The sequence below is a fragment of the Charadrius vociferus genome, unplaced genomic scaffold (assembly GCF_000708025.1).
Source record: "Charadrius vociferus isolate BGI_N301 unplaced genomic scaffold, ASM70802v2 scaffold67, whole genome shotgun sequence".
Taxonomy (NCBI): Eukaryota; Metazoa; Chordata; class Aves; order Charadriiformes; family Charadriidae; genus Charadrius; species Charadrius vociferus.
The window spans coordinates 3,282,932-3,306,073 of NW_009649485.1; the positions used below are offsets into that span (position 1 = coordinate 3,282,932).

Here is a 23,142-nt window from a genome sequence, read left to right on the forward strand (position 1 = left end):
CTTTAAGAGCTCTTGGATATTACTTCTCATTTTGCTAAAAAAGTTAGAAGTCGTGGGTTTACCTCTAACATCTGCGATTCACGTCGTATCGATTCGCAAAGATATGTTCTTTTTCTAAGATACGTTATAGATATTTTCAAAGAAATCTACGATCTTGTTTGAAAGTTATCCTGAAAGGCTAAGCGCACACGAAGCGTTTACAGCCATTCTATGCCGCATTGCCACAAATAGCCGTATAATTTAATTTGCACTAGGAATGTTTATAAAGGCTGTGTCTGCTGTTAATTGAAGGGAGTCTCTTCCCCCTCAAATGGCCTCAACTGGAGCAAATTTTAAGGGCAGACTTTTTCACTGGAAATCACTTGTTTACGAAGTACTTCGTTCTTTTTGTACAAAACAATTCCAAACTTAATTTTACTCCTGCAAAGTCAGAAATAACAGTCTTGGGATTCAGCGGTAAGAAATATTGATAAACTACTAAAAATCAGCAGCACAAAACTTCAAATAGTCGTGCTAAAAGGTAGATTAAAAAGGTCTTGGCACATCAATTTACAAATTCCAAGTTATGGAACTATTATTGTGAAAGGATAAAAACATTAACAGTCTGTGGATTGCCAGAGAACACAAAACACTGTCAACATCTGAGCTCGCACAATGGTTGGATCATACCCATGGCGATTCCCTTATAGTGGAGATGACCTTTTTTTCTTTTTTTCTTTTTTTTTTTTTTTTTTTTTTTTTTTTTTTTTTTTTTTTTTTGCCACTAGAGGTAGGTAATTATATATTCTCAGACATAAATTTGTGGTCATATTCAACCATATTTTTTGTTTTTTCTGGAGTAGTATTGGTACTTTTACAATACAGAAGTTTAGATGTAGGCTTCTTTGTTTGCAGAGTTGCTCTGTTGGGCCTGGTCTGGCCCGTTTTCAGGATGAGTGATGTCTTCACTTGGCTGAATCATTACTTGGATGCGCTGTTTAAAGAACAACAATAAATGTGAGGCAGTCAAAATACCATTGCTAAGGTTACTTTTTTCTTTTTAAAAACAAAGTCAATCCTAAACTGTCTAGGCATTGGAGCTTAAATGAAAAATTCTATCTATCTCCTAAGGGTCCGAAAAGGCAGTAACTCAGATACCCTCAAACCGGCTTTAGCTGTGTTCTCAACATGACAGTGGGCGTTGAAAGACCACACGCAAAATGGTAGATGCCACCAGGCATTAACAACTGAGCACGTCTAGGGAAAAGCAATGAGCGGGTCTCCAGTGGGGGGCAGGTGAGGACAGACCCCACTGGGAGCCCACAGGTCACGCACAGAGGCTGCAGGTTTGCGGTGGGGGACTCAAAGGTGGATCTCGGACATGATGGTGACCCTCCCCAGGGAGCAGAAGGGACTAGAGGGTATTGGCTGCAGCTTCTGGGAGTTACTACCTCCAAGGATACAACAGGTAAAGTAGACTTGTATTTAAGGTATTTTATTTCCAGTCCTTTTGTGTTCTCCTTTCATAAAGCTTATCTGCCTCGATTCACATCGAGGAAGAGAGCCCAGGTTTGATCGTCGAAGCCTGTGAGTGGTGCAAGTTCCACCAATTATTGGATGATCATTTGTCAATGCTTTCAAAAACGAGACCACAGCAAGACTGAGATGAGGAACTGTTACTGTGGCCTTATACAACGCCCGAGAAGCAGCTATATTTCAGAGCAACAATTCTCCCTTTGCACACAAGACCATGGGAAAGATATTCAAAATGTAGCAGCTAAGAACAAGCAGAGAGAAAAAAAATGGAATTTTTTTGGTAGACTTCTCTGAAGTGCCACTGAGTCTTTTAAAATTTGCTGAAGACAAATATTTGCATCAAGATCTAAGCAATTCATGAGGCATTGCTCGTCAATTCTGCTTAAGATCATCTGTCCCTTTGCAAAGATGGCTCTGTCAGCTGATTTTAGAATATTCCAGAAATTCTGACAAATTCATTTTGACAATCTTTCGTTCCCACAATCATAGAGGACAGCGATATATGTTTCAATACTCATGCTGAAGAAGTGTCTGTTACGCACAGAATGAGATTATTGGCTGGAGAGGGAAAACTGAGATAAAAAACCATTAAGTATGGCAATTGTACGTAATTACATATGTAATTACTAAAGAGCGTACTGGTCAATAACCTTATTGACATTTCGGACTCCTTTAAGAGCATTTCTTGGAGGATCTTAAAATGGATTTAAGCCATACAATGCCGCTCTCGCATGGGAAACGTCCTCTCCTTTTAACAGATGGAATAAGGAATCAGGGAGAAGCTAAGAGCACAGTGCAATGAGAAAAAGGCTGCTAATGTTCTTCCTGAAGTAGTTACTTCATAGACATCCCTTAAATAAAGACTAAAGGGAGGTGCAGCATAATCATAAAATATACTCCAAAGATTTTACGTGTACTTTCTCTGAGCTGCAGCAGAACAAGGCAGCTGTTGGAACTTAGAACAGGTATAATGCAGACCAGGGCTCAAATCTGCGATCCCATTGCGGGGAGCCGCTAGATAGGGTCACTGCAAGCACACTCATGGAAAGCAAGAGTTAGGTGGGTTTAGTCCTAAGAGTCTGATTCCAGTTCCTTAGCGCATCACCTGCCTTGATACATGACAGTTTGTCTTGCGTTAATAAGGACAAATTTACATATTTTGTAAACTGCTACTTTGTTTTCTAGGTATAAGGAGCTGGGATGCAAAGCATCTGGAACTGTCAAAGCCCAGAGATAAGGACCACATTTAATGCGGTGAGTTATGTTTCACAGCAGATGGTACAGACACCATCTTTGTTTTGTCTGTTTTGTACTTGTTTTTCAGCTAAATGCAAAAATAACTGGGCTAAGCAAGTCAGGGCACAGGAAACGTATAGTAGAAAAGAGCTGCCCGGCAATCTTTTATCAGTGTGCACAGGTCTCACAGGATGAAATCATGCGGTCAGGAGAAAGAGAGACTTACCTGTTTTAAGGAGCCTTTGAGGGTTAGAAACATATATGCCATATAGCCTGGTATCAGCACCATCGAAGACAAGGCCATGAACCAGCCAACCCCTTGGCCCCATTTTGGGAAAACGTAACTTCCCATTGTGAGAGGAGTCATTTGGACAGCACTGAAGATAAATACTCCCTGCAAAATACAGTGGAAAAGAAAATTTGGATGAGATTTCCAGTGTGTTCTGCATTCAAGAGTTTTACTGGATTGACTTGGACCTCAAGCCTGCCTTAACATCCAGGCAAGGAGAAAAGGGTTCCTTTGGTCCCTGGCGATGGTCGCCAGGCACTCCCTTGTAGATGGGGCCGGCAGGTCAGTCTTCCCGACGGGGGTTGCAGAAAACAGGCAAATGTCAGCCCGCTGCACGGACTGATTCCCCGCTAGCTTAACCTCTAGTGTGGGAATGGGTAAATAACTGAACTGTAATTCTGAAATTGTGAAACTGTTCGTTTGTTTCTACTAACTTTCTTATTGGAGTAATAGTATCAGTAGAGTTCTAGGAGTCAGCAACAGACTACTAGAGGCTCTGAATAAGAAATGTTCTTTAAAGCCTGGCTCTGCGCTGACCTCTCTAATATCACCCCCTAAGAGTGCTCGGACCACAAGCTTCGATATCGTTCAGACCCTCTGAATAAACTCATCATGGAAAATGAGGACAGTCAGAATAGAACCTGCAGTTCAGTAAGTGGCCACAGATTTGTCTGTATAACAAAACTGATCTTATGAAATTCAAAAGCCACTTTGAATTTTTCAATAACAAAAGATGAAGAGATAGTTTCCCAAGACATTTCTTACCAAACTTAATGTTTCAAGTTAACGCTATATTTTCACATACATAACCTACATCTCAGATTATCCAGGTATGCCGGTACGGGATATCCACTGGTATTAGTGGAGTCCTCGGATAACCTGCACAAAATCAGAGGGAAGGGGGCTATTGGGAAAGATGGGCGTCCTGGGGAATAACACCTGCATACACATGTATACTGTACCATTGATCAGCAGCACGTGTGCGTTGCTTTTGTGTTGTTTTCAAACAGATCACCTGTAAATATGGTATTTTTTCCTTGAAGTTCCCAAGGAAAACCCCTATCCCGGCCTGTTTCAAATGTCTAAAACAGCCTGCATCAGGGAAACCTGCTAAACTGAACCAGCAAAGAAGGAAGCTCATTCTGATCCCAGGTTGAGGCCTTGTGCAGAACGTACTCCCCGGGAGCAGAACCTCGAGTGGCGGATTTTATTAGCACATCATCACCACCTGCGAACTTGCACCGGACAACAAATTCTGTTGAAGACTTTACAAGACAGGAGAAATCTGGTAAGTTTTATGTACAATATTGGTCATCTTCCTACTATATCACTGAAATAAACAAAATGCATTTTTTATGCCTTCCCACAGACTTATTTTCAGAAAAATGAACGCTGCCTTCATCTAGGTAGAGATGAACCAAGGAACCCTCAGTATAAACACATTTCTGTGCCTCTCGTTAGTGCTCTTTGTTTGCTTTTTTACAGCCCTGGGCTACCTATATGGGAATAGCAGAGAAATATCAGTGAGTGGGAGGTATTCTGTCATGTGTAATAGTGTCTACTTGAGTACAGTTCTTCATATTGCATCTGGGTTGACTACATTACATGTAGTAAATTTACATTACTTTGCTTATTATTTCAAGTTGTACTGTATGGTCTTAGCTGGATAAAGCTTAAAAGCTGGAAAAGACTGTACTGTGGTTTCCAGTGCACAAAATCCTTACAAGGTGAGCCAGAAAAAAAGGTAGCAATGTAGTATAAACTGAGTAATATATTCCACAGAATCCCATGAAAGAACATCCATTTATAATCCTAGTCTGTTACCAGAATAGTGCCTGTGAAGGAATTCAGTTCGTTTTGTGCATATGGAAAATTTAGACTTTAGAGAGATAGCTAAATTTTATGTAAGAATACAAGAAATGGTCAAAATTTGTTTCTGACAGTTTTCTATCTCTGCCAATCAGACTCTTGAAAATTACCATTTCCAGAGAACTAATACAAATCTTGAAATTGCACCAGGCTTCTTTTCTTAGGGCACAGGCTTCCTCTAACGACACTGGGTTTTGCCTGTTGTCTTCAATGGAATTGCTCAAATCCTTAAAAAGGAATGAGGTCAGTGCTAACATGAACCTGCGGGGGTGGAAATGACAATGCTGCAGTATATTGGCCACCGCGTTTACATCCCTGGAATCATATAATAAAAGTTTGTTCCTTACTGCCACAATGATAGGAGTGAAAAATGACCAGCAGAGTTTCCACCAGATGCAGGGTCTGTATCCCACCATCTCTTGGATGTTGTCATAAAATCTATTAACACCTAAATGTAGAAATAAGAAACAGTATAGAAACATATCAGGTAATGGATTCAATTGAAAGCTCAGTGGTTTTGAGAGACACTGTCATACATGATGAGGTATAGTTGGCAGCTCTATACAGCCCCCAACATAACTTTTCACCTTTCTGAACGGGAAAGAAACATGCAAACCCAGAAGCACCAAGAATCATTTGTTCTCATTCTTCCACATCATAATTAAATAATTACTGACTAGCAAACTTATTCCCATGCAAAGGGTGAGGAAACCTGCACATCTGATGGTTAGGTGCAATAAATTGTCCTTGGTTAATTTAAACTCTCTTAATAGAACGAGAGATTTAGAATGATATTTTACAAATTAAATTTTAAAAAAATCCATCCTAGTGTTAACCAGCTTCACTCTGTGTGGATACATGCACACCAGATACATGCACAACTGCGTATGAAATCGGAGTAGCCCTTCTGCTGCTGCTGTTACCTACCAGCACTCCGTCATCTTCTAGAAGATATGCCTATCATATTATTTATAACTTTGTATTTGATTTCATCATTTTTTTAGCTGGCGTATTTTTCCATTCGCATTTGCTGGACTCATATGCAGTATCTCTCCCCTATAAAGTGCTCTTAAGCCCATTAAAAGCCAGCAGAAAGACTGCAGTTATCTAGCTCTGAATTGGTTTTGTAAAATAAGCTGAAGTGCCTTAGTAATCAGGGGAGTAGGTCCTTGGACTAGCTAACACAGGACTAAGGTCAAATGCACAAATACTCTGGCAAGAATATCATACGTATTCATTAATCTTTATACCCAGAGCTTCTCAGTCCAGACTTCTGGATATTTTAGGGCAATTATGCAAGATCAAACTGACCAAGGAGCCCGGCTCTCACTGCAAGATCCTAGAGTGACAGTGTCATTTCTGGAAATGAAACGTTACGAAGTCCAAACAACTTAAGTCATTATGTTGCGAACAGCAGTACCTAACACCTCGGAAGACGCAGGCTTTGCAAGGAAGGGGGACAGGAAAAAAGAGGAAGATGTCACCTATCTAGTATTTCTGAAACACTTAGCATCTAATGACTTCCAGGCTTATACATGGGGTGTTTAAAAGAGGTAGAAGTACCTTCCACAAGCCAACATTGAGTTCTCAGTGGAATGACGTGCATATAAAACAAAGCCAGTTTCAGTTCCACCCTCAGCATGTGCACACATAGAAGAACAAATCAGTAGATGAAGTATCCTTCTGATGTGCAAAACTTATGGAAAAAATAAAAACTGTGTTGTTTACCGTAGCACCAGGATATCGAGATGCACTCAAAGAATACAAGGAACAAGAGACTCATTCCACTGGCAGAGTAGTAGTCAAAAAGCTTAAACACATAGATTCCACCCTAAAACATATAAGAAGGAAGTGTTAAAATAAATATCAAGGACTCTAATTTCAAGACATTAAAATGCAAGCTAAAAACTACCAGTGGCGAATAGGTTAGGGACATATTAATGTAAATTAATTAAAGTTAACAGGTCAAAGTCTTACAACGCTTGAGGTCAATACGAACAAAAATCAGATTACTGCCAGAATTCAATTAACTGATTTGATTTCACTTTACTCCTTTTTGTTCAACGATTCAATCAATTCCCTGAAATAGTTTGCAATCCAGTAGATCACAGGAAGCAATAGAGAACATCCCTAGCTACCACCTGTTGGACTGTATGGCAAACTGTAGAGATGTGTATCTTCCTGTCCCCTGCAGCATGAAGCTGCACTGCACCCACGGACTACAGGCATTTTGCACTTAAAAGTTCACAGCTGCTGCCTGAAGTATTTAGATAGTGTTGATGAGTGATAGATCCCTGCCACTTCAATGGTTTGTAATGATTCCCGGTTGGGGCCGGGGAAGGGGGAAATAAAACTGATGCTGTCTGTCAGACAAAAGATCATATTCTTCTACAGAACATACCTGAGTGATATTGGACAGTCCTATCAGATAGGAAACAATGCATACAACAGCAATGAAGATTTCTCTTCGATTGCGCAGTAACTTCGGAAATTCATCCACCAAAGCTGTTATGAATCCTTCCACAGTGCAGAACTGCAAGTAAAGTTAGAAATAAAATACAATGCAATGCACTACCAACAGCGGGATTATATTGAGGGGAGGAGTTTTCAACACTACTCATCACCAGGCCTTACAGCTGCATCCATTAAATGATAAATGAAAATTCACTTGACTTCAGTGGAAGTAGTGCTTCTGAATATCCTTGTTTCTGTCTAAAAAGATTTGTGCAAAAAGATTTCCAGCTAGAAAAACACTCAAAATTACAAATTACAAACTACAGCACGTGCTTTAGGAATATAAAGTGCTCTTTCTTGTGACAGAAGACAATACACCTGCAGTTGAAGTCTTTGACCCCTACATCCTTCAAACGTACACTTCTTCCTGTGATTTACTCACGCACATGAAAGCAATAGACACAAAAAGTGTAATCAGATCAGCGCTTCAGAGTGAAGCTTAAGGACACGAGATTGATTCTCGTATGTTATAAATGAAATACTCTTTGTATCCCCAGAAAAGTCAATCCAATAGTAAGGTTTTTGCTGAGGATGTGGTCTTCCAAATGGAAAGCACAGCCATACTTCAGATTTTTACTCAATGTATATATTCAAAATAAATGCCATTATGATGGCTCAAAAAATGAAAAACAGGAGGTATGTAAATTTTTATTAATCTCCAGCAGTGCAATCAGAATGTAACCAACAGATTTAGTTCCTATAAATTATAGCATATGAAATGTTTCAGTGACAGACAGAAAATGAAGAAAGCATGACAGCCTGTAGATATATATTCTTTTTAATAATATTAGACTACCTTCCTCAGCTGTTAGTTGCCTAGAGACAAGTTCTTTCAAGAATATTTTTGACCCAATTAATTCCACAGTAGTTTCCCCCTAGATTGAGCAATAGGTTTTAATGTCAAGCCTGAAGCTTACTGAAAAAAACAAAGAAATAGAAAAGATACATTTTCAGCTTCCTTTCATGTTGCAGGATAAAATGCCCTCTTGGTCTTTTCTGTATTTTGGTTCACAGGCAGAAGTCAACTTGTATTTAGAGAAAATGATGGATTTTCTTTACTGAAAGACCAGTACAGTACTAAGCTAGTAATCCTCCTATTTCTTTAATTGCTATGAAGACTGTGCTAATGACTGTAAGGTGCTGGTTTGACAACTGCAACTGATTGCAAGGAGATTAACACCTCTGTCTACGATTGGTCACACACAAATGACAAAACATTTCAGCAGGCAGAAGGGACATCCCCGACAAAGTAAGTCCTGAAAGTATGCTTTGAAAAATACAGCAGGCTGCGTTCTTTAGTGCTTACAGAATAGTTGCTATCTGTATAAAATTACTACTGATTGATGAATGCTTTTGTTGGACATAGTCCTTTCTAGCACGTAGAGTGCTTTTTCTTGTTCTGTGTGCTTTTTTGTTTGTTTCGCAATAAACATTTTTTAATGATCGCATGAGTTAATCATTCCATTATTTAATCTAGACAGTAACTCTGGAGAAATACCTTATTTGGATTTGTAAAACCTCTAGGTTGTGCCTTCCCGTTAACTTCCAGTTGTCAGATACCATCTATAACTCTCAGCTGAGGCCTGAACCAACAAAGTCCAGATCCCTACCATTGGGAGGTGATTTCAGAACACGGGAAGATGCAGAAGGGCCTCACTAATGAGCCTACTGCCTCCTGAATTTGCTCCTGACATTCACATGCTTTTGCTCCATGTGGTAAGTTATGAAGTCGCCTTTCAGAAATATTTGTGCCATCTAAACCTCGTAAAGGACATGCCAGTGTCTCCTACATTGACGAACACTGCAAAGGTATTCTTAGTATTGTGATGGAACAGTTAAGATTTCAAAGAAAGTTCCTTTCATTTGCAGAGTCAATGTCCTGCACATTTTGTATATGCTTCCAACAGTTCATGAAAAAGCAAAAGTGTCTTAGTATCAGAAGTGTCTTAGTATCAGTTTTTGACTATCCCAGGCTCCTTGAACCTCTTAGTCCTTCCTGCCCTTAGTACCTCCAGTTATTTATCTGACTGTTCCAGAAACCATTCTGCGCCACTAACTGCTGGCAGTGCAGAATGCATAGAGAGAGGCCAACCTTGCAGAAAATTTGCCTTTGTTATTAATTTTTACACCAGTTTTACCTGACTGTCAATTCCGAGCATAAGCAACATGGAGAAGAACAGTATTGCCCACAAAGGAGAAATTGGTAACTGTGTCACTGCTTCTGGATAAGCTAGAAATGCCAGTCCAGGGCCTGGTAGGAGAAACAGGAGAGAAAACGTCAATGTTATTTACTGGGTGTTGTGATTATTTGCTCCTGTTGATACATAGGTTTTAGGTTTATTTGAAGGACTCAGCCATGGATGCAGCATCTGACCAGGGATTTCAGCTTAATCACTGTTCACTGATCAAGAAGTCAGTGCATGTATCTTGCTTTTAAAATGAACCAACCAAACCGAAGCAGAAAAACCCCAATCCAACCGACGAAGGAAAATACTAGATGCAGTTCGGAAGCTGCTCCTGAGAGGCACCTTGTATAGCAAAGACAGGGAGTGTTATCCTTGGCTAGGATTACATCTTCAGCTACCGATCAGCTTTCTCTCCCTCTCAGGTAGTTATTGATAGCTGTAATCTTCTGCTTTGCGCCAAGTAGTTCAGAAGAGAAACAAAGACAGCTCAGAAATGGAGAAGACACTTTCCAGCATATACAGTATTCCCATTTGCTATTCCATTCCATTAATTATCTTAAAATACATATTTTAATAAATTGTGTAGTTGTAAAGACGCAAACCTTTCCATTTGTGTTCCTGCTAACTGCTGATGGGGGCATAGTGTCGGAAGGAGAATATAAATTCTTATTAAAAAAGAAGGAGCTCTTTTTGTTGTTATAGCATGGAAACCAGCTGATGCCAGGTTAAGAGTGAAACCTGTAGCAAACTAAATAATCACAGAAATAAAATTAGTGTGCGTCACCTAAGGGGGGTATCCGATTTTTCAGTTTTCATTAAAAGTAATTCTGTCTGTGATAATTAGTTGGACGTGTACAGCTTTCAAACCAGTGAAGCAAAGATTGGCATTAGACACCTGAATTGTCACAGTAAATGCAGTGCAGATTTTGAAACAATTATTTGCTAGCGATAGCAGATATGATTGGAATGCCTCCCAAATGGCAGTAGTAAAAGCAAAATAAACTTCAGATAAATATGTTCTTAATTTGACTCTGTTACACATTCCACTGAAACACAGCTACAGCTTTTAATACTACTATTTGTTTTACAAAGCTGTATAAAAGATCACAAAACAACATGCCTCATGGTGCTAAAAAAAGCATCAGTTTCTGAGCTTGCTAGGAGGAATAGAAGCCTTAATTAAAAGGTCAGATTTCCAAATATCCTTCGCAATTACTGGCCACAGCAGGTCATGTGCATCTTTGAAAAGTCTATTGTCTTAGGTACCTTAAAAAGTATTTAGGAGCTTAATATGATATAAAAATATTGTTTTGTTTGCAGGTGTAGTCTTTATATAGTTACATCTGTATCAAATACATAATCCAAGAAGCTTATTTCACACACCACTGATTTTCCAGAGCATTTTTTGACAACAGTATATGCCATCATAATTTTTTTTTGCTAATTTCTTTAATGTGTAGTTTATTGAAGATTATTTTCAGGGTTTAAATTCTCTGCTTTTCTAACTAAGGGAATAGTTCATCAATGGGATATGTTTTCTAGTGTAAAAAGACATATTTTGTCCACCAGCGACTTCCAACCAAGCTTTCAGTTATCAGATCCCTCCCTGTGGCCAGAACTGCTAAATGAGTATCTGGTACACCAGCTGGGTTAGGGCAACCATCTGCTCTGCTCCTTTAAGCTTTTTCAGCTGGAAGACAGAAAAGGAACAGCAAAAAAAAAAAAAAAAAAAAAAAAGGCAGAATCCTTCCATGGACATCTTACTGCCCTAAGTAAAATGACTTTCATAATAAAGCTTTCCCATAAAATTGGCTGATAGCTGTAGGTCTGAACAGGTGAGAAATGGATCTGCCTGAGAGGGCTTAACCTCAAGAAACAATAAAAAGAACTTAAAAACCTAACTGAATTTGAGAATACAGGCTCCTAAAACATAATGACCGTTATTCCTCCTTTCAGCTTGCTTTTAAGAATTTCAGTAGCAAAAGGCTCATAATCTGATGCCACAGCTAAGCACTGAAGCAGCTAACTGTGCTGCCACCTCTTGTCAACGCGGTCCCTGTGAGCAGTATTCATCGGCATTCACTGTGTCAGCCCAGGACGAGTCTCTGGCTGACCGCTCTCCACACCAAAGGCCCAAGAGCACGAGGCAGGCAGGCAGGCAGTCTGCTCGACATGACGTGATTTTGCTGGTGCTGCCTTGAGAGGTTTGAAACAATGCTCTCCCTTTTGCAATTGGTACGGGCGACTGAAATGACGGGGAGCAGAGGCATGTTTGGAGGGAGGGATTTTGAACAATTATATGAAGCAGTTGGATACAACATACAAACACAAAAAATAACTGATGCCACTGAACAACTTAGAGAAAAATATATTGGATACCTGATGCTGCAACATCTGCAATAGGCCTCTTTGTGACATTAGCCATGAATCCAACAATGGAGAAGATGACAAAGCCAGCAAACATGCTTGTGCATGAATTTATGCAGCAGACTATGATGGAGTCCCTGAAATAAAGGGAAGGTGCTTTAAGCAGTAGGTAAAGCAATGCTACTCTTCATCAGTATATTACCCTTTTCTTCCTGTGAAAAGATTTCATGATTTAGGATTTCACAGTTCAGGTTCCATTTCATGCTGGACAAGTCATACCGTCTCTCCCATTAGTGTAAGTGCACTTATACCTCTCATTCCTAGTTCGATATAACATTTAATACTCAGAGCTGAGACTGCACTTTATTTCAATGATACACTACACCGCAAGACAGAATCCAGCTCCGGCTGAGACAGGAAGTGCCACTCTAATATGCGCAGGCATCTGCTTACCTGTAAACATTATTGTGGAAAGGGTTGTAACTTCCAAGGGCAATCAGTGAACCAAGACCCAAACCATAGGAGAAGAAAATCTGTGTGGCAGCATCCAGCCAAACCTGATTGCAGGAAATAATTTTTTTAAAAATCTGTTTCTGCACTTGAGGAGCAGGTCATATGTCTGAAAGGTGAACAGTTAGTAGTGAAACTTCTGTTTACAAGGAGTGAATATTTACCTCAGAGTCTGAAAGCTTACTGAAGTTGGGAGTTATATAGAATAAAATGCCTTCCTTTGCTCCAGGCAGTGTTACACCACGGAAGAACAAGATAAGCAGCATAACATAGGGATAAGTAGCAGAGAAATATACCACCTGATGTGAAGAAACAAGACATTGTAAGTATGGAAGGAAGAATGATTTGTGCTTGTTAACACTTCAGAAAAATATTTGCTCCCTAAAAACACTGTAGCAGCAACTGAGACTTTCAAAATTGAAGCATTTATCAGTAGAAAAGCTTGGTGAGGAAAGGGGAGTGCCTACTACAGAATTCCCTAAACACCATGTCTGCAAGGCCGGTGGCTGTTGCTGACTTTCCCGAAGGTGGAATTTAGTGGGCGGGGATATTTTTGCACAAGGGGCACGTGCTTGTCTTTTTTTTTTATTCAACAAGGTGAGCTCCCTAAAACACAAGGTTCTTGTACTCCTACCCTTCTTGTAGAACATCATCTGTTAAATTACTACCCTGTGTTTTTAACACTCTCTCCTCACCTATGTTTGATATGGTTGCCCTACATAATCCTACTCTCTTGCCTTTTCAAAAGCGTTATAAAAAAAAAAAGACACTATGAAGTCAGACTCCAAAGAAACACTCATCCCTTTTTTGCCACCTTCTTTGCAGACACAAGAAATGAAAAGGTTTGGTCTGAGCTCAACTAGGCCGTGTTCAACATGCAGCTTGAAGTGGGTCACAACTATCGTGGCAAAAGTTAATAATTCATTCTTTCAGTGTGAAAAAATCCTAGTCCTCTACGCCAGGCCTGAGGTCTCATAACCCAAGCCTTTGGTTGCCACCAGGCCTCAAGGCTGTGGCTTTTCATTTCCTGAAGATTTCTTCCTGCCTTTTTGGGGGGGGGGGAATGTCAGATGCTGTTGCCTTTTCATTCCTGGAGAAAGGTCTGCCAATAATATAATTTCCTTTAATTCATTAGTAAATTCTATTTTGTACTCAGAAACCAGCCAGGCTCCAGGAAGCACAGCATGCAAGCGTGCCTGTGGTAAGAACCACCTATGGCTCTCATTCCTCATAAGGAATGCAGGGAGGAACTCTTATAAGCAACACAGCTTCAACACTCCCATATCTAAGTCCAGCAAGAGCTGTGCCAAATCACTGCATCCTCACCCTATTGCTATGCCAAATAGCTAGAATATTCATCCCAGTAACAAGCAGACATATTTTTAGGCAATTTTATACCTGGCAAAGCCAAGAAGTCTATAAGTGAACGTACCATCCAAGACTGTGGTCAGAGCTAGCTACAGAGGAGCCGGCTCTTTCAAAAACACGGCGCTGTACCAATTCAAGAAAAGATAGAAATGAAATACTTCACAGAGCTATTCCAGAAAAACTATCCCCAGTGCCTCTTACCTCAAGAATTTTCAGAATATTTGAGTAAAATGGGCATTTTTAATTGAAATGTATTTACAGTACTTTTTAATCTTACCTTTCCAGTCCAGCCTACCCCCTTCCAGATACAAAAATACACCAGAATCCAGGCAATTGCCAGAGTAATGGCAAGCGGCCATCGGATTTGCCCCGGTTTTTCCAATCCATCAGTCATTTGGTGCATGTTGCGTCTAGAATAAGCCAACAGAATGGTGCATTTGACAACAAACTCAGAAGATAGTATATGAATGACAACAAGCTGATCCTTCCATATGCACAGGAACGATACAGAAAAAAATTATCAGCTTACTCCCAGAATTCGACTACGGCACTTGTCATGTTGGTGGTGTTTGCTAAGGTATAATTGGAGAAGCAGCGGTCAGTGTTCCATGGGTTCTCACAGTGTTTCCAAGGAAGAGTCTATTTAGGAAAGAAAGAGAGAGAAAACCTAAACAGTCAAACACTTACTAAGTAAGCATTACCTCAGGTATCTCTCTCTTTACTGGAAATGACAGTTGAGCAGAGAACTAACATACTTTGAGTTCTGCAGTGCACTTATCTCCCTGGGGTGCGTGTCTGCCACATAAGTTATTTAACTTCTTATCAATTGTGTAAATCAGATGTGAAAATATTTCTTCCTTTCTTTAATACATCAGCCCAAAGACTGGAGTCTGATACGCCTCTCAGCTCAGCCCAAAGACTTTGGAGTCTGATACGCTTCTCAGCTCAGCCTAAAGACTTTGGAGTCTGATACGCCTCTCAGCATGCGCAAGTACATTGAGTGTGCTACAAGACACGAAGGCAGCAGAAAGGACCTCCTAGAGGCCCCATTACCTCTTGTTGCGCTAGAAGTAATAAAGGTGTGATGGTTATTGATCAGAGATTTCTATTTTCCCCTCAGGTCAGAGGACAATTAGAAAAATGTAAACTATCTATTTTCTACATGCATTTTCTACGTGTCCGTTACATTAGGTGATCTTTCAGAAGTTCTGAGAAGCAGAACCTGTTTCCACATGATATCTGTTGGAATGAATCCCATTTAGATACAACTTAGATATTCTTCTTGTGGCCAAGCTTGGAAAATCATCTCACAGAAAATGTTGTATCAGGGTACTGCGTGTTTTAAATACAAGGATAAGAGGCTTCAAGGGAATTAGAAGATAATATTCATCTATTACGGGCCAGTTCACCACTTTCAGACTATGACTGACCTTTCACATCAATAACAAATCTGAGGATAACAAAAAAAGAAATTATCATGTCACTCCCAGACAGTAATTAATGCAAATTTGGTCAAGGGACAATTCTTTAAAGCCGAGAACAAGCAAGCATGAACAAAATTTGTAGAAGAGACAACAATTGAAAAATAATGCATTAATTATTGAGACTTATGTAAGACTGCTTCCTCAGATGGCCAAAGCCCACAAATCAGACAAGACCTACTCAGCTGATGAATCATCCTTGAGGGGAAAAAAAAGGCAGCTAAAAATAAAGTTAAAAGGAAAGAAAACACAGTGACAATAACAACAATGAATGGAAGTTCAGAGCTAATCAAATCAAACCTTCAATTCCATGGGAATTTCTTTACTAAACCCCTCTATTAAAACACATTGCAATGATACTATTTCCCAAAAGGCTAACATTTGTGTGGCTGCTATTTAATTAAAAAATTATCAGTTTTACACTAGAACTTTTCTCAGGGGAATGACTAGCCTGTAGGCTCAAAGGCAAAGGGGTACTCGTACTCTTGTTAGCGTTGCCAGGACAAGGAGCCCAAAGCCCGAGCGTGACTTGCAGCTGCCTGGCAGGTAAGCAGAGAAGCAAGCAGGCATGCTTGCGATTAAAGCGCAGGGACAGGTAATAAGTGAAACTAAAAGGGTACAGATGAAAGAGCTGTGGCTCTGAAGATTAAGATGAGGAAATTTAAACAAATTGTTAAGAAAGAGAAGCCTGTGGCACCAAAATGACCTATTATTATGTTTCTCCGCTGACATTCTTGGAATGGAATATTTTCCTCAGAGTTTTCTGTTCTACATTTCTTGGGGAGAAAAAAAAAATTAAAAGGGATTTTTACAAAATAGTTTTTCTTTACTAAGAAATGGCTTATCCTACTGATTTCAGTGCATTTTGTGTTAACCTCACACCTTTACAATGAGACAGATTAATCAGCTATCTATATATCACTTTGCTTTACATTCCACAAACAATTCCACCACCCCCACCACACACACTTACAGTGGTAAAGGAATTATACAGGTAGTATATGGCCCATGAAATAATCACAATGTAGTAAATATTTAGCCAAAACGAAAGGACTGCGGCAGCTAGTCCCACACCTGTAAAGAAAACAAAAAGATAGAAAAGGAGGTAACTTTTAGTAATGTTTGCACAAGTGTCTGTTGAGGAGCTGCAGTTCAGAAGGACAAACACAACATACGGGGCAGATAGCTTCCACAAGATTTGGTAAATGGTGAGTTAAAATTTTAGAAGTACCATTTAAAAAGGTCATTAATTTGGGTGATAATTCAGTCATCCATAAATTTAATCTTAGTGTCCAGTTGTCTGTGTGTTGCAGTAAGCAGTCGCATCTGCTGCTGCTGAGATTTTGCAGTAGATTTTTACTTCTAGGGAAAAGAGCTAACTCAGCTCATTCTCTGAAAGAGCAGTCCCACAGAAACGTCTAACAGGTAGCCAGTTAGTACACTGATCAACGTGCTTGATGCTTACTATAATGCTGTTATGTCATCTCCGGCTAAAGAAATGTCAGGGGTTCCCCAATGAGAATGCCTCGTCTTCTACTCCACATGGAGACTTCAGGGGTATTGTAAAATATTCAGGCTGGTGGCAGTTGCCACGTGACACTAAACAGGAGGAAGTGCTAAAAACAATCATCACTATAATGCAAAGCAAGGTCTACACTTCGCATTGTGCCCCCTACCAACAGCAGTAACTTGAGCAAAGTTAAAATACTTATCTGTGAAAAACATTTTCATCTCTCTGGCTTCTCCCAATACAAAATTTCCCAGAAAAAAACACCATTCTAAACAAACTTGTAGCTCACCCTGTGCTAATTGTCAGTCCTACTGTGTGAAGTAATTTATAACTCAATGTGTAACTTGCTCCTCTACTGGTCCAGAAGTCAGCTCAGAAGCTCTTAGGTGTCAAAGGATTTGGGACTAGATGGTCAAAAGCACAGTTTGTGAGTTTTGTAGGTCTATGCAGAATCTAGATTAAACCCCTGAGGTTCTAGCAATGAGCAACCTCAAAGTAGCTAAAAATCTAAGTATGGAGTGAGCTTGTCTTAAGCAATTCAGCATGAAAGTGCCTGGCTTTTGAATTTCAATAAAGAACAACAGGAGATACAAACCTCTGTGACGGCAAACAGAAACAATATTCACCAAATTGCTGTGAACAGAGTTCTACAACTGCTCAGACAACTATTGCTAGATTTAATATGCTATTTTGAACAGGTTTTATGTGTTCCTAATAAAAAATAAAAGTTTTTAAAGTTCAAAAGTAAGTTTGTTGAGATTCTAATGCCTAACTCTTGCTACTTTTAATGGGGAAGGAATAAGACCTTAGCATGTTTCAAAATTGTCAGTTACACCTCAGAAAATTAGAGTTTTCTGTAGAAAATGATGATGTAAGCAAAAATATGAAGGCATAAAGAAACATCTTTGCCCTGTTCCTTTGTGCAGCTTCTGCAACTTGGAAACAAATGGAAAGTAATCCAAATTCATACTGTACCTTTGAACATTGGAGCAAGCTTCCACACTCCAAGGCCTCCTATAGATGTATACTGACCAAGGGAACACTCCAAAAGAAACAGTGGCACTCCAGCAAAAATTAAAGTAAGGAAATAGGGAATCAGGAATGCACCTAAAAGGAAATAAGAAGTCTGTTATAGTGGGGAAAAACACTACTGAGTTTCCACTGTTTCCATCCCTATTATATATGAAAAGAAACCCAAGGTTTTCTACTCTTAAGTGTAACTTTTCAAAGAAGTTACACTTCAGAAGTTCACTTCTGAACCAGTATCTCAAGAGATGAAATTAAGGTGAAAAATATCTCCTTGTCATTTAAATGTTTTCTGTTTAAGTAAAAAGCTAAAATCCAAAAGACTGTGCATTTTTTTGCCTTCATCTATCACAGGAGCATGCAGGTAGCATAAAGGTTTTAACCACGACTGGCTGCTTTCCAGCTGAAGTTAGCCTTTTATGGTATGCTCAGAGTCAGTATTACAAGCCATATGCAATTCTCTTAAAACCTCAGTTCAAAAGAAAGGGCTCTGAAGGTTGGAGGGCAACGTGCTTTTGTTCTGCTCTAATACCTTATGGTCTTTTAAGAGCACCTGCCAACTAGAAGTTAGAATAAACTCCAGAGAAGACCTCAAAGAACAGCACCACACTCCAAAATGGCTCCAACCCTCCTGGATAAGTGTGAAGAAAAAAACAAAAAACCAAATGCCCCCAAAACCTCCAAAACAAAACACCTACACAGATGAAAAAGCTATTAAAACCAAGTTGTGTTTTACCGATAATTTTTATGGTGAATTCTAATATACAAATATATCAGAGGTTGTAGAATGAAACAGCAAACGTACCTCCACCATTCTTGCCACAAAGGTATGGAAATCGCCACACATTCCCTAAACCAATGGCATAACCTACACAGGACATAAGAAAGTCAAATTTTCCTTTCCAAGTATCTCGGTCTGGAAGATCCGTCTTCTTCTTCTGCACTTTTACTACCAAGGTTTTAGGCTTGTCATTGGTGATGGAAGCATCAACTTCCGTGGAGATCTGTCCATCTGCCACTTTCGTCCCGTTTGTCGCCATGTCTCTGGGTTTCGCTGGAGAGGCTCTGGCAGCAGCCGGACGAGAGATTTCAGCACCAGTCCACGTGGACAGCAGCTTTGCGGCTGGTGGTGACCCAACGGGGCAGCTCCGGCTTCGGCAGCAAAATCACAGCCCCCCAGCGCCAGGATGGGCTGTCAGACAGTCCGCGACCCCCCACCGCCTTCTGGATCGACCTGTGAAACACGAGAACACAGAATTCAGACTTGCTTCAGTGGTACTTTAGGCAACTTAAAAACGTACGGTGACCAGAGACCTCGCCGCTGAAATTTCTTTGCAATGTGGGTGTCTCATTGAAGAATGAGGCTCTGCCTTTTTAATTTTTTCTAAGTGACTCAGAAGGAAGCCATGTAGAACTAACATAGTGCCGCAAAACAATCTTCAAGCCACAGTTACTAATGTTTTTCCCTATATATCTTTTATGAGTCTACAAAACCAAAATAATTCTAAAATCATAGAATGCTTTAGGTTGGAAGGGACCTTGAAGATCACCTAGTTCCAACCCCCTGCCGTGGGAAGGGACACCTCCCACTAGACCAGGTTGCTCAAAGACCCTATGTGCAGTGTTCCAAAATGCATCACTGTATTGTACATAGAATACAGCCCAAATTTTATATATATACACACACACACATATAAAACAGGAATGAGTAGTGAGATTTCTATTTAACAGGCCATTAAATAATATATAGAACGGCCCAGAACTTGGGCAATGAAACTATTCCATTTAATCGTTCTGCATTTAAAAAGCTAAAGGGCAATTCCCATGATTGTCATGTTCCTTTACTTACAAGAATTTCTGGCTATCAAGAAATAGCACTTACCACCTTTAAAAGTGAATTTAAAAAGTTATGAACAGTGTGCACTTATCTAAAACACCTTTCTCTAAAACACTTCCAAAGGAATTAAACAATAAACCAGATCAAGCAACTGGACTTAGTCCTGGGTAATGATGTTAAGTTTTACATTCGGGTATAATTAGTTGTTAATATAAGACAAATGTTTCACTAAGCTTAAGTTATAAGCACTGTAAGACAACAGGGCTGCAATAATCACTCCTCAGTTTTTGCTTCCTACTGTGGGTTGCATTCTTGCACCTTTTCAAAGGCCATTACTGGTACTATATACATTTTCAAAATCTAAATAAAGAAAGGAAAAATCAAGGAAGGAAATATGCATTATGAAAAATGACCTGGGATATTTCAGTCAACTCTGAAGCGCATGTAACTCCTGCAGTCTTCCACAGCTCCACTTTAACTGGAAAAAACACAGTGAGCTAGTGTGTATTGTATGTCTACTATATGCCCAGTAAGGATTGATTTATTGTCTAGTTCCTCTTATTAACTTCTCTTACCAGATGCCAGTCAGCAGTCCTCAAACCAGAGATCGCATCAAATGAAACACTTGCCAGTGTGAAGCTACATCTTATGGCAACATTGGTCACAAGGTCATGCAAGGATCAACAATAATTTTATTTACAGATTTGTGTAAAGGAAGATTGAGATTATTAGCCATTCACTATGTTAAAAGAAACATAAAAACCAAGTAAAGATGCTGCTATAAACAATGCTTTTCTTCAACTTCTCATTTCAGATCACTGCGTGACTATAATGCTTATTCTAAGGCCACACCCAATAACAAAAAAAAAAAAGTTTTCAGTTGAAAGCTGAAACAGAATCAACTGTAGGTATGCTGAGGCGAGGAGAGAAACAAGGTCGTGCTCGTAACCTTCCTCTCTGCTCCACTTCAAGATGGGACTCAAAGAGGGAAACTCCACCTATGTACTTTCACGTCCTCAGAAGTCGTTCTCTGTACAGATATCCCCCATTCATAAAACTGTGGACTTATATTCCATATTTCAATGCAAGCATGTCCAATTTCAGGTACCAATAAACGTCATTTCTGGCTGTAGTCAGAAGCTTGAGCAGTTCAGGTAACGCATTTCCTTATGCACAAGGTCGTACAGATCACTGTGTCGGCAAAATGGGGCACCTGTTCTGATGCGGGATTGAGACCCCCTTGAAACTTCGACCACCCTACCTCCACGGCTCTAAGTCTATGGTGCAGACAGCTCAAAGAGTGCACTAACAAATGTGCAGTTCGCCAGCACCACCTACTGATGAAGATACAGAACTGAAAGTGTTTCCTTTAGCCCGCAAAGGCTGGCTAAGTCAAGGATCATCAGGGTGTTCTAGCACTTTTACAAACAGGTCCTGTGCTAGATTAGAAATGTTTTGTATGTGTGGTGATTGTCGCGATTTTCATTTGGGCTGTGCTTTATCATCAACAGGAGCTTCCAAGTACTGGAAGGGGTTGAGTGTGTTGAGGATGGGTGGAAAAAGAAACCCAAAACAACATAAGAAAAGCCCCAAATAAACCAACATAGAGATATATAGATGTATGTATCTATCTTGTTCGGCTCCTAATGAGAGATAAACTCATCCTCACAGCTGGTGCTCCAGGAAAGGATCCGTGCTAAATCTCAGAACAGAACAACCAAGCCAAGAGGATCATGGATTCACCCCCTCTTATCTACAAACAGGCTCTGCTGGTGAGTGCTGGGCTCAGAGCCTGCCCTGGCTATGCCAGCTCTGTCAGACTCTTCTAGAGTTTTGGGTATGCATTAAAGCGTCTCTTGAATAAAGTGAGTCATTTAGTCCAGTGTGAGAGTCCATGACAAAAACAAACTGGAGGGTTAGTTAGAAAATCATAGAATCATAGACAGGTTGAAGTTGGAAGGGACCTTAAAGATCATCCAGTTCCAACCCCCCTGCCATGGGCAGGGACACCTCCCACTAGACCAGGTTGCTCAAAGCCCCAGTTCATCTTGATAAATAAAGCAAAGAACCTTGGATTTTGTGAGTCCTCCAGGAGGAAGGTGCCCAGACCTGTTTCAATAGTACTGTAACGCTGAATGTAAGGCTGAAACTTCACAAGACACCCCAGCCAGAGTGCACATGCGTATGTCAAGGGTGAGGGAGGGTTGGCTGGCAGCCTGGTGTTTTTAATATCAAAAGAGACTGAAAGCTGTAGTTCAAACAATCACACATGGAAACATTCTTAACTTTATTGTACAGCACAACCTTTGGCAAACACCCCATTGCACACACTACAAGTTTTCAGCAAAATCGAACAGTGGCAAGCCCAAAGGTTCAGGAGAGTTTTCAGAGGATGGAGGTGGGGACTGACCAATTTTCATCTGTCCTGCCCTACCGCTGCTGATGCCGTAGTTCCATTTGGAGACCATACTGGGAGATTTTACTGGCAGTGGTGTCAGTGCATGAACATTTGTGCATATATGGTGAAACAACAAACCAGCATCAGACAATGAAATAAAGGTTTCATTCCATAGGCTTGAAAGTAGGGGTTTTTCCATGCTATGAAAAATAGTTTTCCCCAAGCCGAAGAAATAATAATAAATTACAACAATAGAAGTCGCCTCTAACCTCCAATCCACACTCTTTATATACAGTAGTACTTCAAAAACTAGGACTAACATACAACAGCCTAGAAGAACTGGTCACACAGCAGTAAAGATACTTGATACATGCTCTCTAATCTGATTAGCCAATATCCCACAGCACTGGGATTTAACTTTAAAATTGGTCTGACATGGTATGGGACAGAAAGACACTTATGTAAGCTCTGTGGGTTGGTTTGGGCAAAATGAAATAAAAAATTGCAGTTGTCAGCCAGCAGAGCAGGTACGACACTTGCTATGCAATGTTATGCTTTGTGGGAAGTAGATGTAGAGATCTTTTAAATAAGTCAGTCTTTGCTCCCCCGGTTCCTTCATGCCAACACTGAGTGTGCTAGGAAGGGCACAGCAGCTTCCCACCACATTCCTCAGTGCACAATAGAGCTTCCTTGACTTCAGTTACTAGGGCTGCTCAGCCAAGAGGAGAAAGCCCTTTAAAACAAGGGTTTGGATACCATCTGGTTGTCCTGCATCACCACTACATCAGAAAAGAATGACTTGAGAGAGCCAAGCACACATAGCAGCCAAGGTAATAAGCACAACCAGGGAAACTGGAACAAAGAGAGTGCCACTTAATTAATAAAAGCATTTTTCTCTCTTCTGGTCTGCATAAAAGTGGATTTGAAGAGTTTAGAACTGTCTGTATAAAATAAAAGCGAACAGCAATATTACTATCATCTTTCACAAGTACTATCAAAAGGCAATAAAGAACAGTTCAGAAGAAAACACAGTCAG

The 23,142-nt window shown here is 40.1% G+C and overlaps 1 protein-coding gene across 1 annotated transcript; it reads right to left on the reverse strand.

Moving 5' to 3' along the window:
* Window positions 1-761: 761 nt before the first annotated feature.
* Window positions 762-19,013, reverse strand: SLC6A1 (solute carrier family 6 (neurotransmitter transporter), member 1). Its single transcript, XM_009889939.1, has 14 exons — window positions 18,677-19,013; window positions 17,821-17,952; window positions 16,309-16,409; window positions 14,384-14,493; window positions 14,132-14,264; window positions 12,651-12,785; window positions 12,430-12,533; window positions 11,989-12,113; window positions 9,562-9,674; window positions 7,311-7,442; window positions 6,638-6,740; window positions 5,257-5,357; window positions 2,978-3,145; window positions 762-973 (listed from the first exon to the last, which is right to left on the reverse strand). Exons 1-14 carry the CDS (start codon window positions 18,909-18,911, stop codon window positions 869-871), a joined length of 1,797 nt encoding a protein of 598 aa, XP_009888241.1. The 5' UTR covers window positions 18,912-19,013; the 3' UTR covers window positions 762-868.
* Window positions 19,014-23,142: the final 4,129 nt, after the last annotated feature.

Excerpts from the sequence above, each read along its gene's own strand:
- SLC6A1 (XM_009889939.1), bottom strand. The coding sequence starts at position 18,911 with ATGGCGACAAACGGGACGAAAGTGGCAGATGGACAGATCTCCACGGAA. Across the intron at positions 9,675-11,988 it reads TGCAGATGTTGCAGCATCAG|GCCCTGGACTGGCATTTCTA; the intron begins GTATCCAATATA and ends TTCTCCTACCAG. Across the intron at positions 5,358-6,637 it reads CTCGATATCCTGGTGCTACG|GTGTTAATAGATTTTATGAC; the intron begins GTAAACAACACA and ends TTCTACATTTAG.